At 38.6% G+C, this 24,395-nt stretch overlaps 1 protein-coding gene and 1 long non-coding RNA gene across 4 annotated transcripts in view; one reads left to right on the top strand and one right to left on the bottom strand.

The window, feature by feature from the left end:
* Positions 1–3,490, bottom strand: LOC129203709 (uncharacterized). The gene is made up of 2 exons (XR_008576123.1): positions 3,021–3,490; positions 1–1,930 (listed from the first exon to the last, which is right to left on the bottom strand). It is a non-coding gene; the product is annotated as an uncharacterized LOC129203709 (long non-coding RNA).
* PRTFDC1 (phosphoribosyl transferase domain containing 1) overlaps positions 2,549–24,395 on the top strand; it is a 48,013-nt gene continuing 26,166 nt past the window's right edge. Inside the window, exons 1-3 of one of the 3 annotated variants that reach the window (XM_054818567.1) lie at positions 2,549–2,653; positions 6,739–6,845; positions 9,798–9,981. In XM_054818567.1, the coding sequence (XP_054674542.1) occupies positions 2,594–2,653; positions 6,739–6,845; positions 9,798–9,981 (351 nt within the window). In that variant the 5' untranslated portion in view covers positions 2,549–2,593. The remainder of the gene's footprint in view (positions 2,654–6,738; positions 6,846–9,797; positions 9,982–24,395) is intronic. The other 2 variants (XM_054818566.1, XM_054818565.1) reach the window with 2 other exon arrangements.

Genomic DNA, 24,395 nt, shown 5'->3' with positions numbered 1-24,395 from the left:
TTTTTCATTTCCATATTCTTATTTATTGTGATTAGCAAGACATGACACTTCATTACACTTCTGAAGAGAGCCCTGTAAAATTGTTGGAAGAGAATACAAAAAAGACAACTTGACAAAATACAGTCGTCCAACCTTGACGGGAAGAACAAACATTTCCTGCTTAAGATTTTCAGCACAATGCCAGAGGAATTTACTTTTTAGTATCTTGTTCATGTTAATCTTTTCCAAATCATTAAGCTTCTATCTGTGGTGTAGTTAGAAAAATCTCTTGTATTCTAGTGGTCTGATAAAGAATGTGGTTAAAAAAGGCAGAAAATTCTGTAACGGTAACCCAACTTGTCCAAAAGGTAGAAGAAACCAGTACTCATACATCTGTAGCAAAATTTATCCGAGATTCTAGCTGTAATCCAAATAGCTTCAGAACTATAGAGCTCAGTTCTATGATGTTTATGCAACAGCAGCTTTATCTGTTATGTGGTGGTAACTGAATCAGATTGCACTAGCTTTAGAGTGAATGTGGGCTTTAGAAGGGGTTCTTGCCCACCTCCGAGCAAGAAGAATCTTCAAATCTTGAAAAGTGATTGTGGGTACAAATCAGTAGCATTTAATCCCAAAGTTTAGATGAAACATTAGACTTTCGTTCTCAATAGTTGTATGAAATGTTGACATGCAATTGAAATGTGAAAGTATTTAGGAATTTTGCCCATTATGAAAATCTCATATATATTTTACAAAAATATTTTTATTTACTTTATGTAGGTTTGTACAAATATGTATATACTGTTTATCAAATTCACTATTTTTTCTGAAGTTTATTTTAAAGCACTGTGAACAGGATTTATTTTTTACAGCATACCTCAGCCTTCATATACAGGCATCACTGCCGAGGTAGACATATTCTGGAGTTGGCTTCTGTCACTTTGTAAACCTGGTGTTTCTTCTGTTCTTTCAGACATGCTGTCAATTATAGCAATAGTTCTTCTAAGAGTGTTCCTTAACCCACCAAAAAGCAAACAGATCTGGCTTCATGTAAGAAACAAAGCATTTAACACAAGATAATTTTCAATTGCTTTAGTATTTACCCAGACTTTAATTGATGATTCATTTATAGGAGCCTCTTAACACCAGATTCCTAAGCTATCAGTTGTCCTATCAGTTCTAATGTAAGTGCACTAACAGGATGCAGCTTAAAACTAGCCCACGCTGGACACCAAGCTCCTGGTGCAGACACACCCATGGTGTTCTCTGTATTCATCTGTTATGACTTGTGACCTACAAGTCTCAACGACTACATTCTTGAAAAGTAATTGAAAAATGAATTGAAATGTCTTCCTACTTGGTCGCTAAGAGCCCCTCAGGTATCACTAAGCATACTTCATTATGCCCAGGCCTCCCCTAAAAGCAACTTTTTCTTTCTTTAATAATTTCTAGTATAGGAATGGCAGAAGTCTACCAGTTGTACATTTAACAGATAAATACTGTGAATTATAACAAACTTTCACTTTTAAGAAAGTAAAAAGCTGTAGTTTTACCTGCAGCGGACTGCAAAGCTGTTAGCATTTTTCCCAAAAGATAGCATACAAAAAGGATGGCGCAAGTCCAAATTTGAACTTCTTATAATGGAATGCAAAGGTAGACAATGATCAGAGTAACCCAAGAGAAGAAACAAGCTCCTTCTCACCTGTGAGGCTGTGAAAGCAAAATATTAATAATAATCTTAACAGAATTGCAAGTGGGATGGCTCCTGATCTTCTGCTGGACAGACAGCACGAGCACCGTGGTGGTGGGCTGAAGGTGTTGGGAAGACATAGCTTGCTCCAGCATGTACGCAGGGGTGGGTAAGAAGGAGCACCAGTTCAGAAGTCAGCAAGGATGGAAAGCAAGATTAATGAACTACTGGAAGTTTGCTCTCCGGCATCCTTTTTTGTCCCTAGAGCATAAGCAAAACACTGTAAAAATGTCGGTTTAAACCACACCAGCTTAATCTTATCTACTAACTCGCTCAGCCCAGGCTTCTTACCCAGCTCTGTCCAAACCCTTCCACCACCTGCCAGTCTGTCACCAGTGTTGGCTTCTTCAAGCCCTACCTGGGCCTGTAGCTGCTCCCACCTCACGTCCCGTTTGGCAGACAAGGCGAACCCGCCTGCAGACACCGCGGTGCCCCACGCGGCGCTTCCTGAACACCCGTCCCATGACTTTCATACAAAAGTTTAGCTTAAGCGTTACAGTCTGTATTTCCTTTCCTCTTTAGAGACCTTTAGCAATTAAGCCTGGCTCGTCAAGGCGTAAGAAAAGATGATGCCTGCCTGTTTGGTGAGCCCCGGCTGCCGGCGGGCACACCGCAAGCTCTGCTCCCCAGGGAGGCGGGGGGACCGGCCCCAAACACAGGGGTGGAGCCCCCCGCCCCGGTGCCTGTCCCTCGGGCACCCCGCAGCCCGGCGGGCGCCAGACTCCCCGCCACCTCCCTCCACTGCGGCCCGCCGGGGAGCAGCTGCCGGCGCAGCCCGGCCCCCGGCGCGGCTCCAGCCCCGCTCCCCCGGCCGGCCCGGCTCGGCCCCGCCCCGCCGCAGCCCCTCGGGCGGGCGTGAGGAAGATGGCCGGGCAAGGCGGGAGCAGCGCGGCGGCGCAGAGCGGTGGAGGCCGCGGCGTTGTGGTAAATGCAAGCGTCGCCCGGCCCGGCCCAGCCCAGCTCGGCCGCTCCCCACCCCCCGCCGTGCACGGTCGCCCCTCTCCCCCTTCCTGTCCTCCACCGCCAAGCGTTGCCGCAGACCCCGCGCCGCCCGCCCCTCGGCACCGCTCCCCCGCGGCTGTCGCTCCCCCGGTGCTTTGTGCTTGACTCTCCGCGCCCGCCGTGCCCTTGCTTGCCGGGGCCCGGCACCGCTCTGCTCCCTGCCGTGCCCCTGTGCCCGGCCATCAGCCCGAGGCCGCCGCCAGCCCCCGCCTGCCCCCTTACGCCCTCCCGCCCGCGGAGCCGCTTGCACCGGGCTCACCCGGCCGGCACTTGGGCCGCGTCCCCTCACCCTGCTCTCGTCCCCGCGCTTGCGTTGCCTCACGCCACAGCCCGCCGTCCCCAGCCCTGCGGGGGGTGCCGGAGGGGGTCGGTGCCTGACCCGGCCCGCGGCGCGAAGGTGCGTGTTGGGCTCCCCGGGCTACAGGCAGGCCGGCCGGCTCCCCAGGCTTCACCGGGCTGTTGGCTTCTACCGCGACAACACGGTCCTGGATTATCCCGAGCTGTGCGTTTCACCAGGTTGTTTGCGTAATTGAGATCAGGATCCCCCAGGGATCCCGACGTGTCTGGCTCCCGCCGAAATGCTCGGAGGCCTTTTGAGGACCTGGGAGCGCTGTAAAAGCATGCTCTGAGGCTGCGCCTTATTCTTCTGTGGTGGGAAAAAGACTGTATTTTGGCAGAAGGTTTTGAGTACCTGTGGGGCTGAATAAGTTATGCAAAAATAAATGAATATGATCGTTATTCTGAGGGACAAACCAGATTCTCCTGTGAAACAAATACCATCACTGCCACCACCTTAGGTAGGTTCTTATTTTATTGTGGCATTGGGATTTTAACTGAGTTGCAGAACAGCCGCCCAGATCGTGGCGTGGAGCTGAGGGCTCTGTGTGGGCAGCAGGTACACCCTGTCTGTGCTAGCGTCCCCTCCACCCCCCTTCCAAAGAAACCCGTCGCTGTATGTTCAGGTGCTGCCTGAAACCACCGTGCATCAAACACCTCTCCTGACACCTCTGTAATAAATGACATTTTTAAAGTGGGTGACTGTGTTTAGCACCAAAGCAACGTGAGGATGCTGCAAAGGAGGAGATGAATGCTCATAACCGTGTTCTGCTATACAGATTTCATTTCTTCTACTTGATACACACAAATGTGTGTGTGTGGTCCCCAAACTCCCCCAAAAACCAACCAAAAGTAAAGCCAGTGAAGTAGGATTTAAGTTTACAAAAGCTGGACTTTGCTCGATGCTCATTCCCTTACTTTATACCAAAGCAGAATCCGGATCATTGTTGCTTTGAAGCAAGTACTGTGCTCAAACCTCATGTGAACCCACTTTGCCTGACAAGAAAACTAGCAATGTTCTTCTACAGGTGTTGCAATTGAATGTCTCCAGCTTCTCTCATATGCCTCAAGGGAATGCTTTCGGGTATTGCTATGTATTTGTACTCCTTTTTGTATACATTCACATCAATTTTTTAAAGACCTACTGAAGAATTTCTGCTGGGCTGCTTGAACATGCCAAGCCTGAACTTTAAAAATAGCTGTTTGTTTCACTGTAGGACTTTTTTTACATACTTGCGTACCAATATATTTAGTGTATATATATTTATTTATCCAGTTGAATACTGTCTTTTTATTGAAACAATCACAAATATTTCCTTCATATTTTCAAGGGCCAAAGCCAGAAGTAAATAGAAGTTGAGTTTAATTTGGGGTGGATATTTTTTGATGTTTAGCTATAAACTGAGGATAATTGCATTTTTTTTCCTTTTTAAATTCACGAGTAGAATACTCATAAAAATTTACAATTACTTGAAAATTGTCATATAGCATAACACTGTGAATAGCTTTAGGCTAAATGAGAATTTCTAAGCCTTATTTTTGGGAAATGCCCATTTAAAAGAAGGACGAATGTAAAACAGGTTTATTATATTAGAAAAATAATTAATGAGAAAGTACAGGTGAATTTAATCTTATTTGTCAAATGTCAGTGAGCACTTGTAAATGAGAACTTCTATATTATTGCAATGCAATTTATATTCTTTTATTCAAGAGAACCAGAAGGATAGATAGAAGAATCAAAATTTCATCCTGATCCTGCTTCATAAAGGACTTGCTGTAACTTAAGTAAAAGCCATTGGCTTGTATGAATTCTGAATCAGTTTCTATCCATTTAGTCTGATCTTCTGCATCCCACTAAAAACATGCAATTTGACAAGAATGCATAAGTAAGCAATACTGACAAGGGTTCTTAGTGGGTGTTCATAGTACTTATGCAATTTAAAGCACTATCTGAAATTGTTTCATTTTATCTAAAATGCTTTTGAACAAAATCATGCCAGACAGTGCATTGCTACAAAATGTTTAAAAAGTGTCAGCCACCCCCAGGTACTGAAAGTGAAGATGGGAAAAGAGGCTTCCCAGTCCTTCTGCAGCAGTGTTTTTGGAGCAAGATTTCCTTCTGATTAAAAGACTCGCCAAGGAGGATATTTATAATCTCCTGTTTCTATGGAAGTGAGGAACATAACTAAGTAACATTTTTCTGTTGTGTAGTTTCAAAGCTTGTGTAAGTCAGGGGAAAGGCTTTCGTTGGTTCCAGTATCTCGAGTCAAGAGGGGCAAATGTTCAGTAGTAGTTACCAGCAAATAACTTCTTTTGATACAGGAACTGTTGGGCAGAGTTAAGAAAACACAACAGTTGAGGTGTCTGTAGCTGTCAATGAATGTGCAAAAAAATCCCAACCAAACAAAAGTCCATCAGGCAGAACACAGTTTCAGTACAGCATGAGGCAGGGCTATGCCTAAGTTCACGAAGACTAGATGTGGAGGAACAACTCAACATCAAATACGTTGTGTTAGCCTAGATATTTTTGAGACATGGTTTACTGCTCTACTACATGAAATCGTAAGCAGAGGTTAGTTTCAGTGATGGTCCTTTAGCAGAAATGCCATTAAGATGTGCACTTCACAAAGGCAAGTTTCTCACCATTCATCCTTCTACTCAAGGTTCATGGCCAAACTGTAGAAAGGAGAAAGACAATATGTGACTTGAGAAACATGATTGTAAAGAAAACTGATTAGACGTTGCTTTTTATCCTGAACCAATATTGAAGCAAAGCTTTGTAATGATTCCAAGATACCTTGTGAACCTGCAGGTCTTGTCTTTCATAAGGAATTGTGGAAATTGTTGGTTTAGAGTTTGTTTAGTTCTTGTGCTGATGATTTTGCATCTTCATAGCTTTCTGAAGCCTTTATCTGTTGGCTGATTTTTGCCCTACTTAATCTCTACTGCCATTGTATGCTGTGGGATCTCCTATTTGTTGTATTCTGATACTTATGAAACTATCATATATTAAATCTGTAAAATATTTTTTCTGTGAGTCTATGGGTTTACAGACTAGGTGACAGTGAGGTGAAATGCAAACATTTTGTAATAACTTATCTTTGATGACTTAGCTAAACTAAGAACCTCACCTTTGGCAAGAAGCTCAGTCTTCCACTGATTGGTACAGATACCGTCCATGAACCACATAATTTATTTTCCCTATGCGCTGTTTCACCTGTAGAATATTTATTTATTTACATGTGACTTTAAAATACCTCTAAACCAGAAATGTACAATTTTAATGTATGATTTTATGACCTTTAACCCCACTGTCTGAATCTCCCATTGGAGAATCCCTTCTTACTGGTAATCTTACATTTGCATTTTGAGTTTGAAAGTAGTAAGAAACTTAGACTTGCCTCTAGTTTAGTATTAAATATTTCCTCTTTCTATCTAGGTGTTTGTAATTTCAGGTGAAATTTCACACATTCTGTGGGGAAAAAAAACTGTAGCATTTGATTTCTGAAGCAACATAATTAATAGGAAAAATGAAATAGTAAATTATAACTGGAAGAGAGTATGTCATACAATTAATTTAGCCAACAGAGTGTACTAGAACACTGATTTTATATCAATTACATATTGTCAAATGCTATGAAGTATTCTTAACAGTACTATTTGATATTCAGATTTCAGACAACTGGCCCGGATACAGTCTGGATTTGTTCACTTATCCTCAGCACTACTACGGAGATCTGGAATATGTGCTCATACCTCATGGCATTATTGTTGACAGGTATGTGTAGTTTGAATGTTACTCAATAAATTCTTTGGTCAGTAGTATTCTTTTTTATAAAGCCTGTCATCCACAGATGGAGTGTATATAACATTTGTCCTAAAATACTATATTAGCAATTAAAAAAAATAATTTTATTTATTTAATTTGGAAAGTAAATAAATGCTTGAAGGTTAGGAAATGCTAGTCTTGTAGTTGCCTTTGTAACTCCTGGTCTAACTTCTTTCACCTAATTTCTGATTTGGGCATTGAGTGAGACAGGGGTCCCACAAGAAGGAGTGTGATCATATAGTGAAATTGGCACTGGAAGGTAGATTACAAGAGAGCTGAACTGAAGGTGAAAGGGCAAGTACAAAGCTCTGTATATAGTTATACGTGAATGTCCCACTTGCACTCTAACCATCTTGTGTTTTTAATACAAAAAGGAGAAAAAACTACATTCAATTATGTACAACTTTGGCAAATCCCTAGTACAAATCATTAATGCTGATTAACCTAATGGTTCCCAGCTGCACCATTGACTTCTGCCATTCAGCACAACCGAAAAGTGTGTCGTGGACTGTTTGGGTCCAGGTGCTAGGTTTGAAGGGTGGTGGTGGGAAAGCTTGATCATCCCTCATTCCTTACCTTGGAATATTTCCCATCTGCTCTCAGTGTAGGCATTTGATGGTGCTTTGGCGTTTGTGGTAGTCCAGCTGTGTTCATGCTCAGTTACTATTTTGACATGCTGTTAAAAATCTTATGAAAAAACGTTGCAAAATGGAAACAGTAGTTTTCAACAGTATATTTATTAGGAACATCTGAATGGAATTCCGTGGGACATTTTCAGCCTGCAGCTTTCAACCTACCACATTTTGACAGCCAGTTGCAAGTGCTGTAATTGTTGGAACTCCTTGAAAGAAAATTGTAAACATCCATCATAAGGAAGAGTTATGACTCCTGTATTTGTTTTTAAACACAAGCTTTCTTTCCTTGCCTTTTCAGTTACCATTGTGTTGAATTTTTAATCTCTTTTGGTTAGGGTCAACTGACTTTTAATTGCTCTTTTTTAAAAAATAAATACGTTACAACTTCACTTGTCATAGAATTCAATATAAATTTGAAGTGTTGAACTCCAGTGTTATTTTTGTAGTCCAGCAGAATGAACTCCACTGTTTTTTCTTATTCGAGCAGAAAATAATAATTTTATTCTAATGGAAAAGGATGCAGAACTGAATATATTGTGATCATGCAAAATTTTCATGTAGGAAGAAAGATCAGCACTTGAGAAAATTCTCTTGTCAGTTGGTAGCAATTAAATATAGGTTAAAAACCTGGTATGTTTTTATTTAAAAGTTGAAATTAATACATTTTTGCCTGTGCTGGAGTTCATACTCTCTTAAAATGCAAAATGGTACTTGGGTTTTTTTGAAATTTCAGCTCCTCAGACAATCTCAGGAAGAATATAAAAAAATTAAAATCACCAGAGAAGTGTTTCTTCTTACTGAAAGGTTTTCCCCATTATTCTCAGCTGATAAAAGACTATTTTACTAATCTTCAGTAAAGTAAGTGTAATTCTCTTAATAATCTTCATTCTTATATCAGTTAAAGGAATTATATATTTGAGGTCAAACAAGATGACCTAATGATATCTTACATTTTTCAAATCTAAAAAATTCTAATTGCTGCTATATGGAATTTATCTGAGTATTAAAAATACAAAGATCTGAAAATAAAGTGACAACTTTTGCTCATAGCTAGTATATTATCTTCAATATAGGGCTTATTCTTCTCCAGTACATGCACACATGTAGATTTCACTAAAGTTCAGTGTATTCATGTAGTGGCAAATGGATTCCCATATTACAGTGGGTAGAGGAAAAAAAGAGGTGAAAAATGTAATCCTGAAAGACATGGGCTAAGTTATAGGATTATTTAATAAAATGCATCCTGTAAAGAAGTCCACTCACTGAAAATACTAACCTAATTCAGAGAGCTATCAAAGAACTTTCCAGCGAAAGTGTTTACAGAAAATAATGCACTGAGCTGTGTTTCCTCAAAACACCAAACAACATTGTTCAGTTTTCTGTGATACCTGCTTTACATCTCGAAATGACCTGGTACCCTGTTTTAGGTCTAGAAATGCCATCTACCTTGCTCTTTAGAAATCAAAGCTACTTAAGATAAGCATTCATGTTTATTATTTTTATCTTGAAAATTTATGTACAATTGTATGGCAGAAATGTGTATCTTTTGGTTTCAATCATCTGCCATGTTGTGTTTGCAAGGCAGAATTGTCAAAGACAAGACAGGTATGGGAACCCTGCAATTCTGGATTAATTGGAGCTTATTATTCTCACGTGTGTGACCTTGAGCAAGTCACTGAAGTTCTTTGCACTCTTCTTTTTTTGCTGTGTGAAATAGTGATAACGTACACTCTTTATAAAATTTTGATTGATATATTTCTTTATACTATTTGTGTATAGTTTTATAACGATTGTAGGGGTAGCATTTTCCAAAGCCTATCAGTGAGAAGTATTTTTAATAATCCTCTTCCCTATCTTTCACTTAATTTATTGTTCTTGGGTAGTAACTAATGTAACAAGTTAGGTGGTTGCACAGGAATATTTTATATTGATGTTTCTTGTGAGGTAAAACTGAAGGCTAAGTTGTATTTTGTACTCCAAAGTGTCTGAAATGCTTCTGAATTCAACATATGCTGAGATGTGTTACTCCCTTTTCTATAACTGGGGAATTTATGCATTTAAGGTTAACCAGTTTGATTCACATGCTTTGCATCTTGCATCCATCACTCTATATCTGCCTTCTGTGAACTTGATCAAAAGCCAGCCAAATCAAGACACTTAAACAGATTGTCACCATAGTGTTTCTTTGTAACCACATGGGAAGCATACCATGAACTTAGAGAATCCGCATCTAATGTTATTTTATCCTTAATTTTTTTTGCCCCAGGACAGAACGATTGGCCAAAGATATTATGCAAGACATTGGAGACAATGATATTGTGGTTCTCTGTGTCCTCAAAGGTGGCTACAAGTTCTGTGCTGACCTTGTGGAGCACATTAAAAATCTCAGCAGAAATTCAGAAAGGTTCATCTCCATGAAAGTCGATTTTGTTAGACTGAAAAGTTACCACGTAAGTCAACAACTTATTTATGTAGATTCTGGTTGTATGTTCATAATAAATAGTGGACTTTGGTAAATGGGAAATTTCATCCCCCCAACCCCCAATTATAAGAAAAACAGTGTCAAAAATATTTTTGTTTGAAAAATCTATGAGGTTTTTTTCAAAATATTTGCTCATGTCCCTTTATACGTTATGGATAGTATGAATGAGGATATGAAGCATCCTGAAGCTGTATTTTTTTTATTTAGTCTGTCCTCACTTTTGGACAGAAAATTATTCAAGTTTCTGTCATATAAAATGTCAGCATGTTGTTTGTTCTCAAAATCCTCAATAGGTCTGTCAAGTTTATTTCATGTTACTTCATTTTCCACCCCCACTTCCACATAGTTTGGCATAAGTGCAAGATGATAAATCTATGTCTTATTCTAAATGTTTAATGCTAAGTAAATGAAATGCTTTCATCTTCATAACATGCAGTTTACATATTAGCAAAATATACCACTAGATGATGATAGTGTTTTATAAGAAAATGAAATAAGCCATTGAACTAAATCCAGTGTTGAGGTAAGGATCAAGACTTCCTGTTATCTTCAGAGGAAATTATGCAATAATGATTCATTTGTTTCAGTGAAGCAATGATAGTGGGATGACCGGCCTTTTTTTAAAATGCCTGATTCCAATTTCTATTTGCATAAGCTATATATTTCTATTCCACCTCCACAGTGAGGGAGCATTTCTAGAAGTTGTCCTAGAAATGTCTGAGTAAATACACTAAATAAATGGAGTGATAATACAGTTGCTCTCTGAGCACAAATGCAACTCGCTGAGTCCAGTGGGTCCCACAATAATGCTATGTCCTTTCCACAGACAGAGATTAGTTGGTTGGCATTTTGCTCCAACGCCCATGACCATGAACTTTTCCTAACTTTCACAAATCCAGTCTGAACTTTTTCCGTCATGGAAGAGAAATGGATGAGAGCCTTTTGTAGCCATTTAGTTAGGATTTGGTCCTGGGACTTCTCTTTGAAGAATTAGTCATGTCTAGTGCAATACTAATATTGTACAATTTCTAGGTATTTAGCAGTATTACAGAACTAATTAAGAAAGTAAAATATAATGTTTGTCTCTGACGTGGTTTAGCCCCAGCCGGTAGCTGGGTGCCACATGCCGCTCGCTCACCCCTCCCCTGGCGGGCTGGGGAGGAGAACGGAAAAACAACGGCAAAGCCTCGAGGGTTGGGATAAGGGCAGGTTACTGGGACAGCAAGGGAGAGGGAAACAATCAACAACAGTGCTAATAACAGATATTCACAATGGGTGATAACAAAGAACAATTTACCGATCCAACGACCAACCAACTGGACACTCAACCCATCCCAGAGCCACACCGAACCCGCCCCTGCCCGACCGGCCCCCTTTTATGGTGAGCATGATGTCACACGGTATGGAATAGCCCCCGGCCAGCTTGGGTCACCTGTCCTGGCTCCTTGTGAAATTAACTCTGTCCTTGCCAGAACCAGGACAGTCTCACATGAAGGCACATGGAAATTATACTCACATTTTTTTGGTGTAGTAATTACAGCACTTCAGTAATACTGCTTGGCGAATAGTGGAATTGCTTAAATTGGTTCTTATTTTTCACCTGGCATTTAAGGAATGCACATGCTTTTCCTATTGGGTCATCTTTTATCCAATATGAAGATACCCTGTGTTAAATTTTCTTTCCTTGGTGACCAGTCAACTCTTATTAACCATACTAACCCATAACCAATGAGTGGCAGGAGATGTATACCTCGAAAGTGTGGATATCTTCACATTATTGCTTAGGAAATAAAATAAAAGCATGTTATATCAGGCTGAAACGAAACTGCAATATAAATTTTGTTATGCAGGATGCAATTATCAAGACTAAGTCCTAGATGATCTTAGCATGCATCTTAGCATGCACATGGCTGTGCACATTTTGGATCTTAGCCTCCTCATGCTTTAGCAGGAAGATAGCACCTTCCCTACAACTAGTGCTTGCATCTAGTTTTTTAGAAAATAAGTACTTTTTTTCTTATAAATGCTTCCAAACAAGTGTCATGTATTTAGAGCCTGAAGCTGGATTTAGTGCTTGGAACAACGTTTGATATCTGCCTGGTCTTGAGAAGCTAAATGACACTGCAGTATAAGTTTGGAATGATGCTAATATTGGTGGATTCATTCCATGAGATATGCATAAATGTAGTGCTGACTAAAGCACCAGTACCACTACCTGCCATCCCTTGCGTTTTTGAGTTATCGTTGTGTCTTGTCCAATTGCAGGTTTTAGAGAATGTACCCTTGTCAACATAGCCATGGTCAGAACACTTGAGGAACTAGCTGTTACTAGTTTGAGTGACTCTTTGTCCCAGCCTTATATGAGACTCCCAAATCCCCAATGTCAGTTTATTCTGTAGTATCATACCTCTCACAGTGTTTTACACTTTAATCAGAGGCAAATAATTACAGTTTTCGAGGTGAGACTCTACATGAAGTCTTGGAGCATCACAGATTCCACTCCTTTGCCTCCCTTTGCCTTTTCTGTTCCACTTTCTATTAAGACTTATTACTGCTCTGAACCCATTTTTCTCTCTTTTTATCCCTTTTTCATTTTATAGACACTGTTCTTCTCACATTATTTAACCTGCTTCCTTCTACTAACTGTTCTCTATTTCTCTCCTAAAGGGAGTCCTTCAGATATGTCTCCCTTCCCCCCTTCCAGCTGTTTAAATCCAACAACTAATTTCAGATCAGACTCATGGGATTTTTGAATTGTCTCATTCCAACTTCAATACTGAAAGGTTAGTCAATTTTTAGAGGTTGTAATTTAAAGTGGGATTTCTTGGTTTAAACATGGCAAAAAGGGCTGGTAATTGTGACCCAAAGTCAGATCTTGGCATCAGTGAAAGTGCATCTTAACTGCAAAGTATCAGCAGAAAATGTTGTATTTTGATGTCTGGTGTACGGACATGATTAACTTTAACTAAAAGGAGATTGCAAATATGACTAGCTTTGCATCGATCTTTGTTTTTCAAACCTCTCATTGTATTCCAGAATTTAGACACTTAATTAAGATGTTAAGATCTGCTTTCATATTATGTAGCTGAAAGTTGGACATGTAAATTCTTTTTTAGACTTACTCGTACATATAAATTGATTTTTAAAAAAAGCATAGTGCATTTAGATTCTCTAGATATTAATGAGATGAGTGGCTGTTTGTACTTCCAGAATCAGGATGGTTTTATCTGGTTTGCAAAGTATTGACATATGTGCCTAAACTTGGACATTTTTATGAGAAAACCTCCTGTGTTTTTCAAGTGATGTCTTAGTTTCATTATCTCAAATTGGCACGTCAGATTACTGAATTTAGCATATATGCAGGTTAAGTGGGAAAATACCATTTGTTTATTATTTTCAGAGGAAACAAAGTGGAATCCAACTTGGGAAACTGTAGCTTAAAAATAATGTGGCTATACTGTTTATACTCTACAGACATCAGTATTAGTTCTTAGACATTAAACAGAATTCCTGAATCTGAAACTGGAGGTGCAGCCTGAAAAATAGGAATGAACTTCAAAGGAATGTTGCTTGCTAGTCACTAGGAGGAAACTTCTAGAGGATTATGTGGATTTGGTCAATCATGTAATTCTTTAAAATGAATACATTATTTATGGTTTCCAGAACATAACTAATAAAAAAAGTGAACCTCTGAATTATAATCCATGCACAGTGGTGGCATTGAAGTCTGCTCACAAACAAATCCATTGATATGATCTGTTTCCTCTTCAGCCTCCAGTTGTTTGAAATGTATTTACAACTGTTGGTTATTAATCTTGGCATAAACAGGACCATTAGTGCTGCAAAATTCCAAAAACAAGCAACAAAACAAGCATTGTTTAGTAGAAATCTGAATGTTTTTGCTGTATGAAGCCATCTCAGTAAATAGTTTTGCTAAATCTCTCTGCTGTAGGAGTGAGGAAACAGAGGGATTTTATGAGTAAGTTGAAAGCCAGTTGGTAAATGTAGTAAAATAATTTATTTTTCTACCATGTAGCTTTACTTCTCATACATCATTGCTAAATACTCACATTGTAAAAAACACAACAGCATGAGGCATCAGACTGTAATCAGAGTAGAGAAAGGTGTAAAATGTACTTTCCTGCTTTGCATAATAACCTATTCTTATTAAGTATAATTTTACTGTATGGAACTTGGTTTTTTTAAGAATAGTATGAACATCTGAAAACAATATATTGTAATCCTGACCCTAAGAAGCAAGTAACTTCAACATGGTTTTATTCATTTAACAACAAACAACAACAAAAGAAACAGCTAAGTGTATTCCTTGCATTTAATTATTCGTATCTGTACCCAGACTCTTCACCAGTGTTACAATGATTGTTTATCTCCATGCCTGTGTGTCATGAAAACACAACTATGATCTCCTGAGAAAAATGCACATCCTGAGATGAAAGAGAATCCACATTAGCTTTTGTACTTACAGGTTTTCTCTTGTGCAGGTTCTGAGTTCCCTTTATTTTACTTCATGCACACCGTTTAGCTGATGACCCTGTCATCTTCTTGATGCTTAGTAGCCATGGAAGAATTACAAACTGGAGGCTACCTGGTAGAATGAATTCCTATCAACTTTAAGGCCAAATTCTGCAATAATTTCACAGAATTGAACTCCAATTTATCTGCAAATTATCATTTTGACATGCAAATAAATATCTTCAGTGCAGGTTTATTTATTTAATTTGGAGAGAGGTTGTGCACGTACTAGACATTCAAAAACTAAAATATACTTTTTTTAACCTTTTTCAGATATATGGCTTGCAGCCAGCACTGTAGACAGTGAACAGCTGTACAGAGAATTTTTCAGCATGATATACTTTTATAAGCTAATGGGCAACAAAAATATGACATTAATTTAGTCCACAGAAGCTACCAGTGTCAAGGATAACCTTAAAGTTGTTGCTATTCTGAGAAATGTGTTCTAGTGATTGTAGACTGTGCTGCCAAATAGATGTCTTATGGGCAAGCCAAAGCTGAGAGATTTGGGACTAGAAAGCTACTCCTAGAATTGCCAAAAGGATTTTATCTCTGTGTACTTTTCCATGTTTATGAATGGATAAAATGGCATTTGCACCCTAAAGTAGTAGTATCTTTTTGAGTGAAAGCTCAAACCTGCTAAATGAATGAGTAAAAGGTCCTTTACAGTTCCAAGCCAAAGATACTCCCAAGTCTTAGGCAGGCACTGATGCTATCTCTGTATCTCTGAGGCTTCAGTTATTTCCTAAAACTTAAAATTAAGACCAGAGCTGGTTAAGAAGGTGAGGAACAGTGGAAACAGATCATATTTTGTGTGGATAGAATGTTTAGAGATGCTACAATTCACAGTCCTCCTAACTGTTTCCAAATGTTCATTTTCCAAGTGTCAAGACTTGTTTAAAAATAGAATATTTTTCATGAAAGAAACAAAAAACACTTCTACGTGCAGCAGCATCTTACTGCAAAATGTCAGCCTCAGAGACACTAAAGCTTTTCAGAGAAATAGCTGAAAATGTGTTAGTAGCAGAAGTTGTCCCAAAAGCTTATTCTTGCAATTAGCTGATGAATTTTAAAAGAAATTTGCAAAAATGTAATGAGAAGAATGTCAGTCTCTTTGGTTAAATTGTGCCTGGTGTTGTTAGAGTAACAGCATGATTCAGAGAACTTTGGGAGTAAACTATCCTGCCAGATTCACCTGTACATCAGGTACAGATAGTGGTTTGGTGTGAAAACAAAGACACGGGAAACGAGTCTCTTTTCTGATTACATCTTCACTGGCTGGAACAACAACAGCTGCCAGTTCATTCCTGGCGACTGCAGTGCCCTCCTGCCAGTCACACTTGCCAGCTCAGCTGCTGCTGAGCACTTCCTAACCTGTCTCAGCCCAGATGAGGTCGGCTACCAGAGACTTTCTGTTTGAACCCCTTCATCTCCCTGGATTCATTTTTACTGACCCAGATGCACACATTCATCCCAGCCTGCCAGCAGCCCCTGCCAGAGGGAGAGTTACAAGCAGCTGGGGACAGCTTGTGGGCAGTAACTTCCTTAGTCAGCACAGCTTCTGCTGGAAAAAGGACTCTGACCATAGTCAAGGGATCCTCATTATCAAGTGTGCAAGCCTCAGACTCCCCTCTTCTTTATCTGAGAGGTGCTCCTCAGAGGTATCAGAGGGAGCATGGATATTTCAACCCTAATTATTTTTGTGACCCAACCTACTTTTAATAGTGTTCTAAAGCAAACTGAAGAAGGCGGTACTATATGTAATAAAATGTGACCTTAAAATTTAGTGTCATGAAACTTCTCAGGACTGGAGGCAGATGCTCTCCTTTCTAGGCATCTACAGCTTCCATTTAATGTGATGGCAGAGTTGTGAGATATGAGAGCTTAAATTCATCACTTGCTCAAGGCTGTCTTGAGTGTAAGGAGGAGGAAAATGTTTCTGATTCAAGTTATTTTAATTAAAAATACAGTATTTTCCTGTTGGACACTGCTTAGGGGCTTGGACTGTTACTAATAATATAAGTAGGCATTAATTTGTGGGGATAGCTCAGGAAAGGTCGTAATAAGCCTATCATACAGTCAGTTTATCAAGTTTATCTGTAATGTAAAACTTACTCATAGAGGGGTGATCTCTGTAACTGTGTGCATCAGATAACACACCTACACACCACTTAAATATGTTAGCACCATCTGAATTCTTAGTGGGTTTTTTTTTTAAGTATGAGTAAGTGTTTCAGTGACTCACACATAAAAGATTTGGGGAACCAAACAGCTCAGCCGGGGGAGAACTGAGTAGGAAGCGGCCTGATTGCCATGGGGACAGAACAAGAACAGATGTGGCAGTGAAGACAGAGTGGTACTGAGCTGTGCTGCAGCTCTCCGGCAATATCAAAATACTGTTTTAAGGCATTTATGGGGCATATTAAAGCAAGTCATTACTTGCCTTGTCAAGATACTTTTCATTTTTACCTATTGTTCCCTGCTTAGGTATTACCTTCCTTTATACTGATCTGTGATTTTTAGCCATGGAATTCTTTGTTCTAACTGAAAAAATGTACTGTTTTCCTGTATTGTGCGTTGATACTCTGTTCTTCTGGACTTCAGATCTAATGCAAACTCCACAAGAGGTATTTTCTAATCTTTCTGGAGAAATTTGTCTCCCCAAGGGTCACATTTTTCTAACAAGCTGTAATGTTTCCTTTTGAAAAATGTTTTCCAATTTGAAATAAATGTTTTTGATTACAGTATGTTACAGAGGGTACGGCTACTATGTATAAATGGAAGTTTAGATCTGAAGTTCATTTCTCTTAAGTTTTTTTAATACGGGTTTTTTTTCATGAGCTTAAATCTTTGGTATTTTGAGCAATCCAGATTTCTGGAATATCTTAACATTTGATACCATGGATGTTTTTAGAATTGGTCAGTTTTAGAACAGATTCAAAGCATCAAGGGATTTCATTAAAAGCATTCAAGAGGTCATCTTTTCAAAGAGTTAGATTCTAAGTTCCCCTGGACACAATATTTGTTGTAAAGCAGTGGTTTGTTACAAAGCCTAAAAATTGATTTTTAGTTTTAGTAAAATATTTTGTTTCGTATTCCGCCAAAAATACAGCAAGCTGCTACTAAAGTATGACATTTGCAGCAATACTATATGTCATCATTAGGAGAGACTGCAGTCCATATTTTCAGTCTGCTTTATAGGTTTTTACAGTGTCAGGGAGACAGGCTCTTAGATATAGGAAAGGTCCAGAACATAATGGTTGCTAATCCTGTTGTACAAATAAGATCTGATGAGTTTGAAAGTATTGTGACATCTTTATGGATTGAAAACATATCACCTTGATTACTTATTTGGATGCTAATAATATCATTTAGTGTGTGGCTTTTTATATTAAGATCTGAAATGGGGCAAAATTAATTAAAAATGCCAGAGGGTTCTAATTTTCCCAAGGAATTCTATGACTCTCTTTTATTGGCATCTCTTAAATGCTGTTTCTTAAAACAGATCATAGCATGTGCAATGTTCATGCAGTGCCACACCCCAGGGGTGCTGTAAGGCATAAACCAAAAAGGTTACTTTAAAGGAATATAGCAATAACAAGCAGTATTGTATTGTTGCAGTGCTGATCTGTGTGAAGAATACAAAATTCTTTTCCTTCCTCATTTGATAGACAGAAGTTAGAATATTTAAAAAGAAAACAGATACTATAAAATAACCTTGCAAGAAAACTCATAAAGGATATGTGTGTTGTCAAAAGTTTCCAAGTTGTCACTTTAGCCAAGGGACTAAACATAGTGGTATGAAAGAGTGCGCTACTGAGTTGTAAGAGTCAATGATACACCAGACGCCAGATTGCTCTAAGTGACTAAGCATTTGAGGTTTTTATCAGTCTCATCTTTTGTGGATTTGCTTACACCTATCTGTCTGTTTTCTCAGCCTGTGGCTATTTGACAAATTTGAAGATTCTTCTCCTACCTTTCTTTTATCACCATATCCTAGGAACTGCTGATAGTCCAGGTCAGAAGGTTAGTACTTTGTGCTTAGTCTAGAGAAAGCTGTTTTCTCTTGTGCTTTCAGACCCCCCCCCGCAAGGGACAGGGGTTTTAGTACAGAGCTACAAATTCACTGTACTAGATTTTTCACAGTATTCATTTACTTTCTTCATTACTTTACAACACAATTAAAAAAATGGTGTAAGATGCTACATATGGATCTAGTAGTGTCCCAGCTGGCATGCCGAGATCCTCTGTTGATGCTGGGAGACATGACTTCCAGTTCTGCTGCTGTAATGTTCATGCATTTCATGCTAAACAATAAATGGGTAAAAGACAGGTTCTCCAGTTCATGTGGACTTGAACCCAAACTGACTTTTCCCTAGCTGAGTCCAGTTTGGTTGGCCATAGCATCCTTGATGTCCTTTACGATTTCTGCATTACCATAGCATAGTAACAGGAGGAAGATTTTCCCTACAATCTTTAGCTTATGGTGGTCTTCTGAGAGCTGAGGAGGAAAAGAAGCCCAACTCTCCTATTCCAAGAGTGTGAGCTTTTATTACTTTATTATCACAAAAGGTGGATACCTTTAGTAATACCTCCTAGCAGTCCAAAATGAGTGCCTGAGTAGGATTATGGCAGTTCTGGAGAGTACACTTCCTAAATTGTTCTTTTGCCAGTAAGTTTTAAATTGTATTTGCCTCCTATCTCTGGAGACAAAGTATGAACCTCATCTCACCGGACTGAACAGACCTATGAAATTGTTAGTACCTTTTCTTACCCTGCAACATACGCAGATTTTGTTCCTATGTTTTAAATGTTATCTTACAGAATAAAAAGAAGTTATAGTACAAGGAAACCTCGGAATACACTGTGGAAACTAACCTGAGTTTTGAGGATATATTGTGTTTCTGATTTACACACAATTCAAAACATATGGTATCACATGTTCTTGATTTCAGTTCTTGCTGATCTTTTTAAGTGTCCAGGTGCTGTTTGTGCCATATGGTTATATGTGGTGCTGCAATCTTACTGCCTCATTCTTAAACAAAATTACCCATTGAACCAATACCAAGCAAATAAATAAAATTTAATTGCTAAACCAGAAAGGAAAGTAGGAAATAATTAATCGTCTTTAATCCTTGTTAGCCAAGTTAACTGGTCTAAATTCTGCTGCAATTTACAACAGTTTGGCCCTTTTCCTGTAGAGTTACTTTATGCCAATAAAACTGAATTTGTATCTCTGTTTAGAGATTTTAAGGAAGGTTGTACCCACGATAAAACTACAGGGGTAGATCATGTATGCACTCATGATTTTAGAAAATTTTCTTTATTTGAAAATATTTGAAATATCTTTATTCTGTGTATTTACAGAGCTGATTAATAGGTGGAGATACAGTGTTGAACACATGTGTTCAACAAAATAAAAGAGTGTAAAGAATTTACAGAATTACAGGTGTAATCTGTATTAACCTGTGTTAACTTCATTAACATTTCATGTGAGTTCACCTGTTGATATCTGAGAGTACGCACACGAGAGATCACTTCCAAATGCCTTGACTGGGAAGGGAAAAGCTTCAATGGCAGTTTATGCTTCATTAGATACCAGAGAATCTCCATGGAAGCAACTCCTACAGGGGATGAATTTTCTAGTATCTATTTCAAGGTACCTTGCCTCTTTGGATTAAATACAGAGAAGGCATGCAGGAGTGCTGGTACACAAGAAATTACTGAATGTGTGAACAGATGATTGTAAACAATCCAATTTTTAATAACTTACTGTTACCCCAAGAGTTGTTTAAGCTGAATGATCTGCCCTGCTTTTATAGCAAGGAGGAAACATACCCATGCGTTACCAAGGTCAGCCGATAAGGAGTACCTTGCTGTCAGTAAGTTCGTTGTTTGTGTTTCTTTGTCCAAAGCCAACTTCCTCATTGCAGAACTCTGGCCTTCCCTGGAGCTGGATAGACTAGCACTTTGAAGCACTTCCAAACCTGTGCGATGAAGTTGTTTTGTTATGGAAGAATGACAAGGAAGAAAAAGAATAAAAAATAAGTGAAATCTTCAAATTAGTTGTACTGTAGATCTAACCATAGGGATGTAAAATATGTCTTACACTGTAGTAACTGGAGCTCAGATAGATATACCTATACCAGTTTAAAATTCACTATCTAAGGTTATGCTGACAATAGCAATAAGACAGATCTCGGCCCATCACAGTATAGAGGTGTGGTTACTAAGCAGCTCAGCAAAGCATCGTAGCCTCAACTTTAACAGAGATACACGAAACCATCAGTGCTTCAGTGCAAATGCACCTTTACTGTCTGTGCGGGATAGGTGATGTTCTGACAGTGAGTGTATGCCAGTTGACTGTATTTGATTTCCAGTTGGTTCAGCACTGTTGGCTTGTTTGCAAGGTATTCAAAGCACCTCCTAGAAATATATCAGTGACCTGGCATGGGTGATTTTGAATGTGGGTGTGCGCCAGAGGTTGCAGTCTGCTCTTTGATTTACATTTGATTCCGGGGAAGGGAACGCACACTTTCCAGTCTTTACTAGGAAGTGATCCATATCATTCCCAGTCATTTGCTAAGTCTCCAGCTTAACAGTACTTACTAGTTGTCCTGTGAATGTTGCTACTTAAGCCTGGATACTCCTTCTAGTTGGCTGCTATGAAAACCATGACAGTCCCTTTTCCGACCTACCCTCTTGAGGTCCTTTCTTCTTAGCTGTTCTTTAGAGAAGAAACCTAAGATAGTATTAGTTCAAGTGTATGGTGCTTGTAAGTACAGCATCTTATGTATTACCATTCCACGGATGTTTTTCTTATTTCTGCTGATATACAGAGGATAATTTCATAGCCTATAATTTATATGTCATTTTGACTTTACCTGGTAGTCAAAACAGGTTAACAGATGATGTAGATGCCATGCTGACACTCCCTCAACCAACATATTCATATATTGAAGTACTTCTCAGGAGGCAGGCTGCAAAGCGAGTAAGTTCCATACTAGGGTGTCAGCATCCAAACTAGAACATCAAAATTTTCATTTTAATTATTATGTTCATGACTGAGATCGTAGAGCATGGTCATGTAGCAAAAAATATTATAATTATTGAACAATATATAATTTCAAAGCAGAAGTCTTTATAACTGCAGATACATCTATCTAAACACTGCAGATACATCTATCTAAACTCTGCCAATACCTGCAATTAATTTCTCCAATGCTGTCTTTTTAAATGCAGAAAGCTTGGTTATATTATGAATCAGTTTGCTGCAGCTAACTCACATAGAAGTAATATTTTTCTGTTTAAAAGTGGTGTGACAGACATTGCTTCTGTGGTTTCATTTTTGAAAGATATTAACTGGAAAGTAATTTCTTGTCATATCTGCTCTCTTTCATCTGAGCACTATGGTTTTTTCTCAACTGAAAAACGTATCTGTAGTATGTGTTGATTTGTATGCCAGAGTATACAGTTCTGCTTAGGTTTTCTGTCATTTTCAATTTCTGTGCAGCAGTGTATTGTAGCCATGCATCTGAAAACATGTATCCATTTCATAAGTCAATTGTGTCCATGTGATGTTTCAAAATCTCAGCTTTTCTTTATTGTATGAACTACCAAGAATTTTGTTCAAATCATCATTATTCATTACCTTGGTAATTGTCATCTCCTTTTTGGCTTTAACACCATCCACCTTGTTCCCTCAGTGCCATTCAAAATGCAGCTGTCAGATCACCTTCAAAGTTACTGTTAGTGTAGCCTATCCAGTTGCTATGCTTCCTCCAGTATTGAATGGAAGTTATTGTTTTATTGAGGCTCGTTAAGACTCCATTCTTGGTGATCATGAACGCCACACACATGAGATCCAATTGATTTCATTATTCAGTGGGTAAACCCTATAGGTAAATTTATATTACTGCTCCAAGAAGTTTTGAGTGTAGAGTCCTATTAATCATGTGTGTAATGTTTTTGTAAAAAATCTGCAAAGATTGTTTGCTAATTTTTGTGACATAAGATGGAAGAAATATTAGATTGGTTGTATCTTTTGAAATCTCTCCTCAAATATATTTACCTAGATTAAAATGAAACCTTTGAGTAAACATGCAAGCAAATTATCCTGGAGTGGTACAAGGGGAATTGTGTTAAATGTTTGTGTGAGACAGAGCCTAAGTGGGTAGTTCAGGATGTTACTAATGGAAAATAGTCAAGATCATTGCTTCTTATGTGCCTGTGGTAAATGCATTTGAAAATAATTTCTGTCTGCATGCTCAGTGAGGGTTTTAGGAAGAAAATATTGATCTATCTCTTAAGCTGGGATTCATCTCACCTAGCTTCAGATTTCTCATAGTTAGATGTCTAGGTGTAAGCTATCTGCTGTAAATTTCCCACATGGTGAAACAGATAATTTACGTGATCTATCTTGTTTTCTCCATGGATTATGAAGGGAGCCCAGGATGCATAGATTTAACTTTCAGATACCTAAATTAGGAACAGAGTAATCCTGTCTTTAATGAAGACATTTCAAGGTCATGGGTCAACCTATGAGAACAGAAGCAGCATAGATCACATGTAGTTAATGACAGTCTTAACAGAAAATATAAAGGTGAGGCCAAAGTAAATGTGGAGACTGAACTCTACTCTGCATCAAACCTATCAGTGAAGTGGTGCTTGGCTCTTGCTTTTCAAACTCTGCTAATTGTGGGTATAAATCAGAAACTTCACAGGCAGTAATTCTGTCCTAATCATTTCACTTAGCCATTAGGGAAGGATAAGAGAAGCCCTAGAGATGCTCTATATTCAACGGCTTGAAGTTCCAAGGGACAACTGACAGTGATGGTCTGTCGATCACTTCTTTTTAGTCAAAACCTTCCTGGAAAACCCAGTTGTAGGAGATGGGATGATGGTGCAAAGTGAGAGAGCTGTCCTCATGGGAATCCTCAGGTTGGCAGATCTGCTTTATCACCCAAGTGGCAGAAATCAAAGTAGAACAGGTCTGATGGTCACATCCTTCTTTGTTAAGAATTTCCCTGATGAATTTTGGGAGAAAAAGGTAACCACATTTTTTCCAAGAAATTCCATATGAACTGTGCAGACTATAGTAACTAAATGTGTGATAATGACCCAATGTCCATATTTCATAATTTAGTTGTGCATTTAAGCTGTTCTGTTAGAGCTACTTTTTTTGCCATGATTAAAGAATCTTTGTTTCAGTGATCCCAGTGTTAATGTACTCCAGATTCTGTTTCTTTAGCAGAGTAACAGATGTTCACAGTTTGGTGCAATTTTCAGATGAGCAATGCTGTTTATAATAAATTTTCCTGAGACCACCCAACTCATTTCACTTGTAACTTGAACTATGTCCAAGTGTTGATCTCAGGAGATGTAAAAGAGATGTAATAATTTTGTGCCCCACCCAGTTCGAAAGACATGACTTAGTATAGATGGAATTTAAATATCTATACTTCCAATCAACATAGAAAATCAAAGTTTTATCTTGCATACTGTGAAAAAGAGGCAGAAATAGCAACATTCTTCCTTTCATTCATCAAGATGTATGTTGACATCTGAAGATGTCTATTGACAAGGTCTGAATGAAACAAAATTATAAACCAAAGATGAACAGATGAAAAAGTACAACATAGCAAGTAAAACCAAAGAAACTGAGATTTATCCTGGAAAATGCAGATTTATTAAACACAGAAAAAAAAATCAGAAATGCACTATTAAATATAGGTTGGGATGTGACAAAATGCAACATGTCTTGTTAGAAACCGCTGCAACAAATTTTGTGCTGCATTAACCAAAACATAGTGTGATTTTGATATGTCTCTATCTGGGACATTATATTTA

This window comes from Grus americana, chromosome 2 (assembly GCF_028858705.1).
Source record: "Grus americana isolate bGruAme1 chromosome 2, bGruAme1.mat, whole genome shotgun sequence".
In the NCBI taxonomy this organism is placed as follows: Eukaryota; Metazoa; Chordata; class Aves; order Gruiformes; family Gruidae; genus Grus; species Grus americana.
The sequence above is the reverse complement of the archived record's forward strand: the minus strand, read 5'-3'. Positions and strand labels throughout refer to the sequence as shown.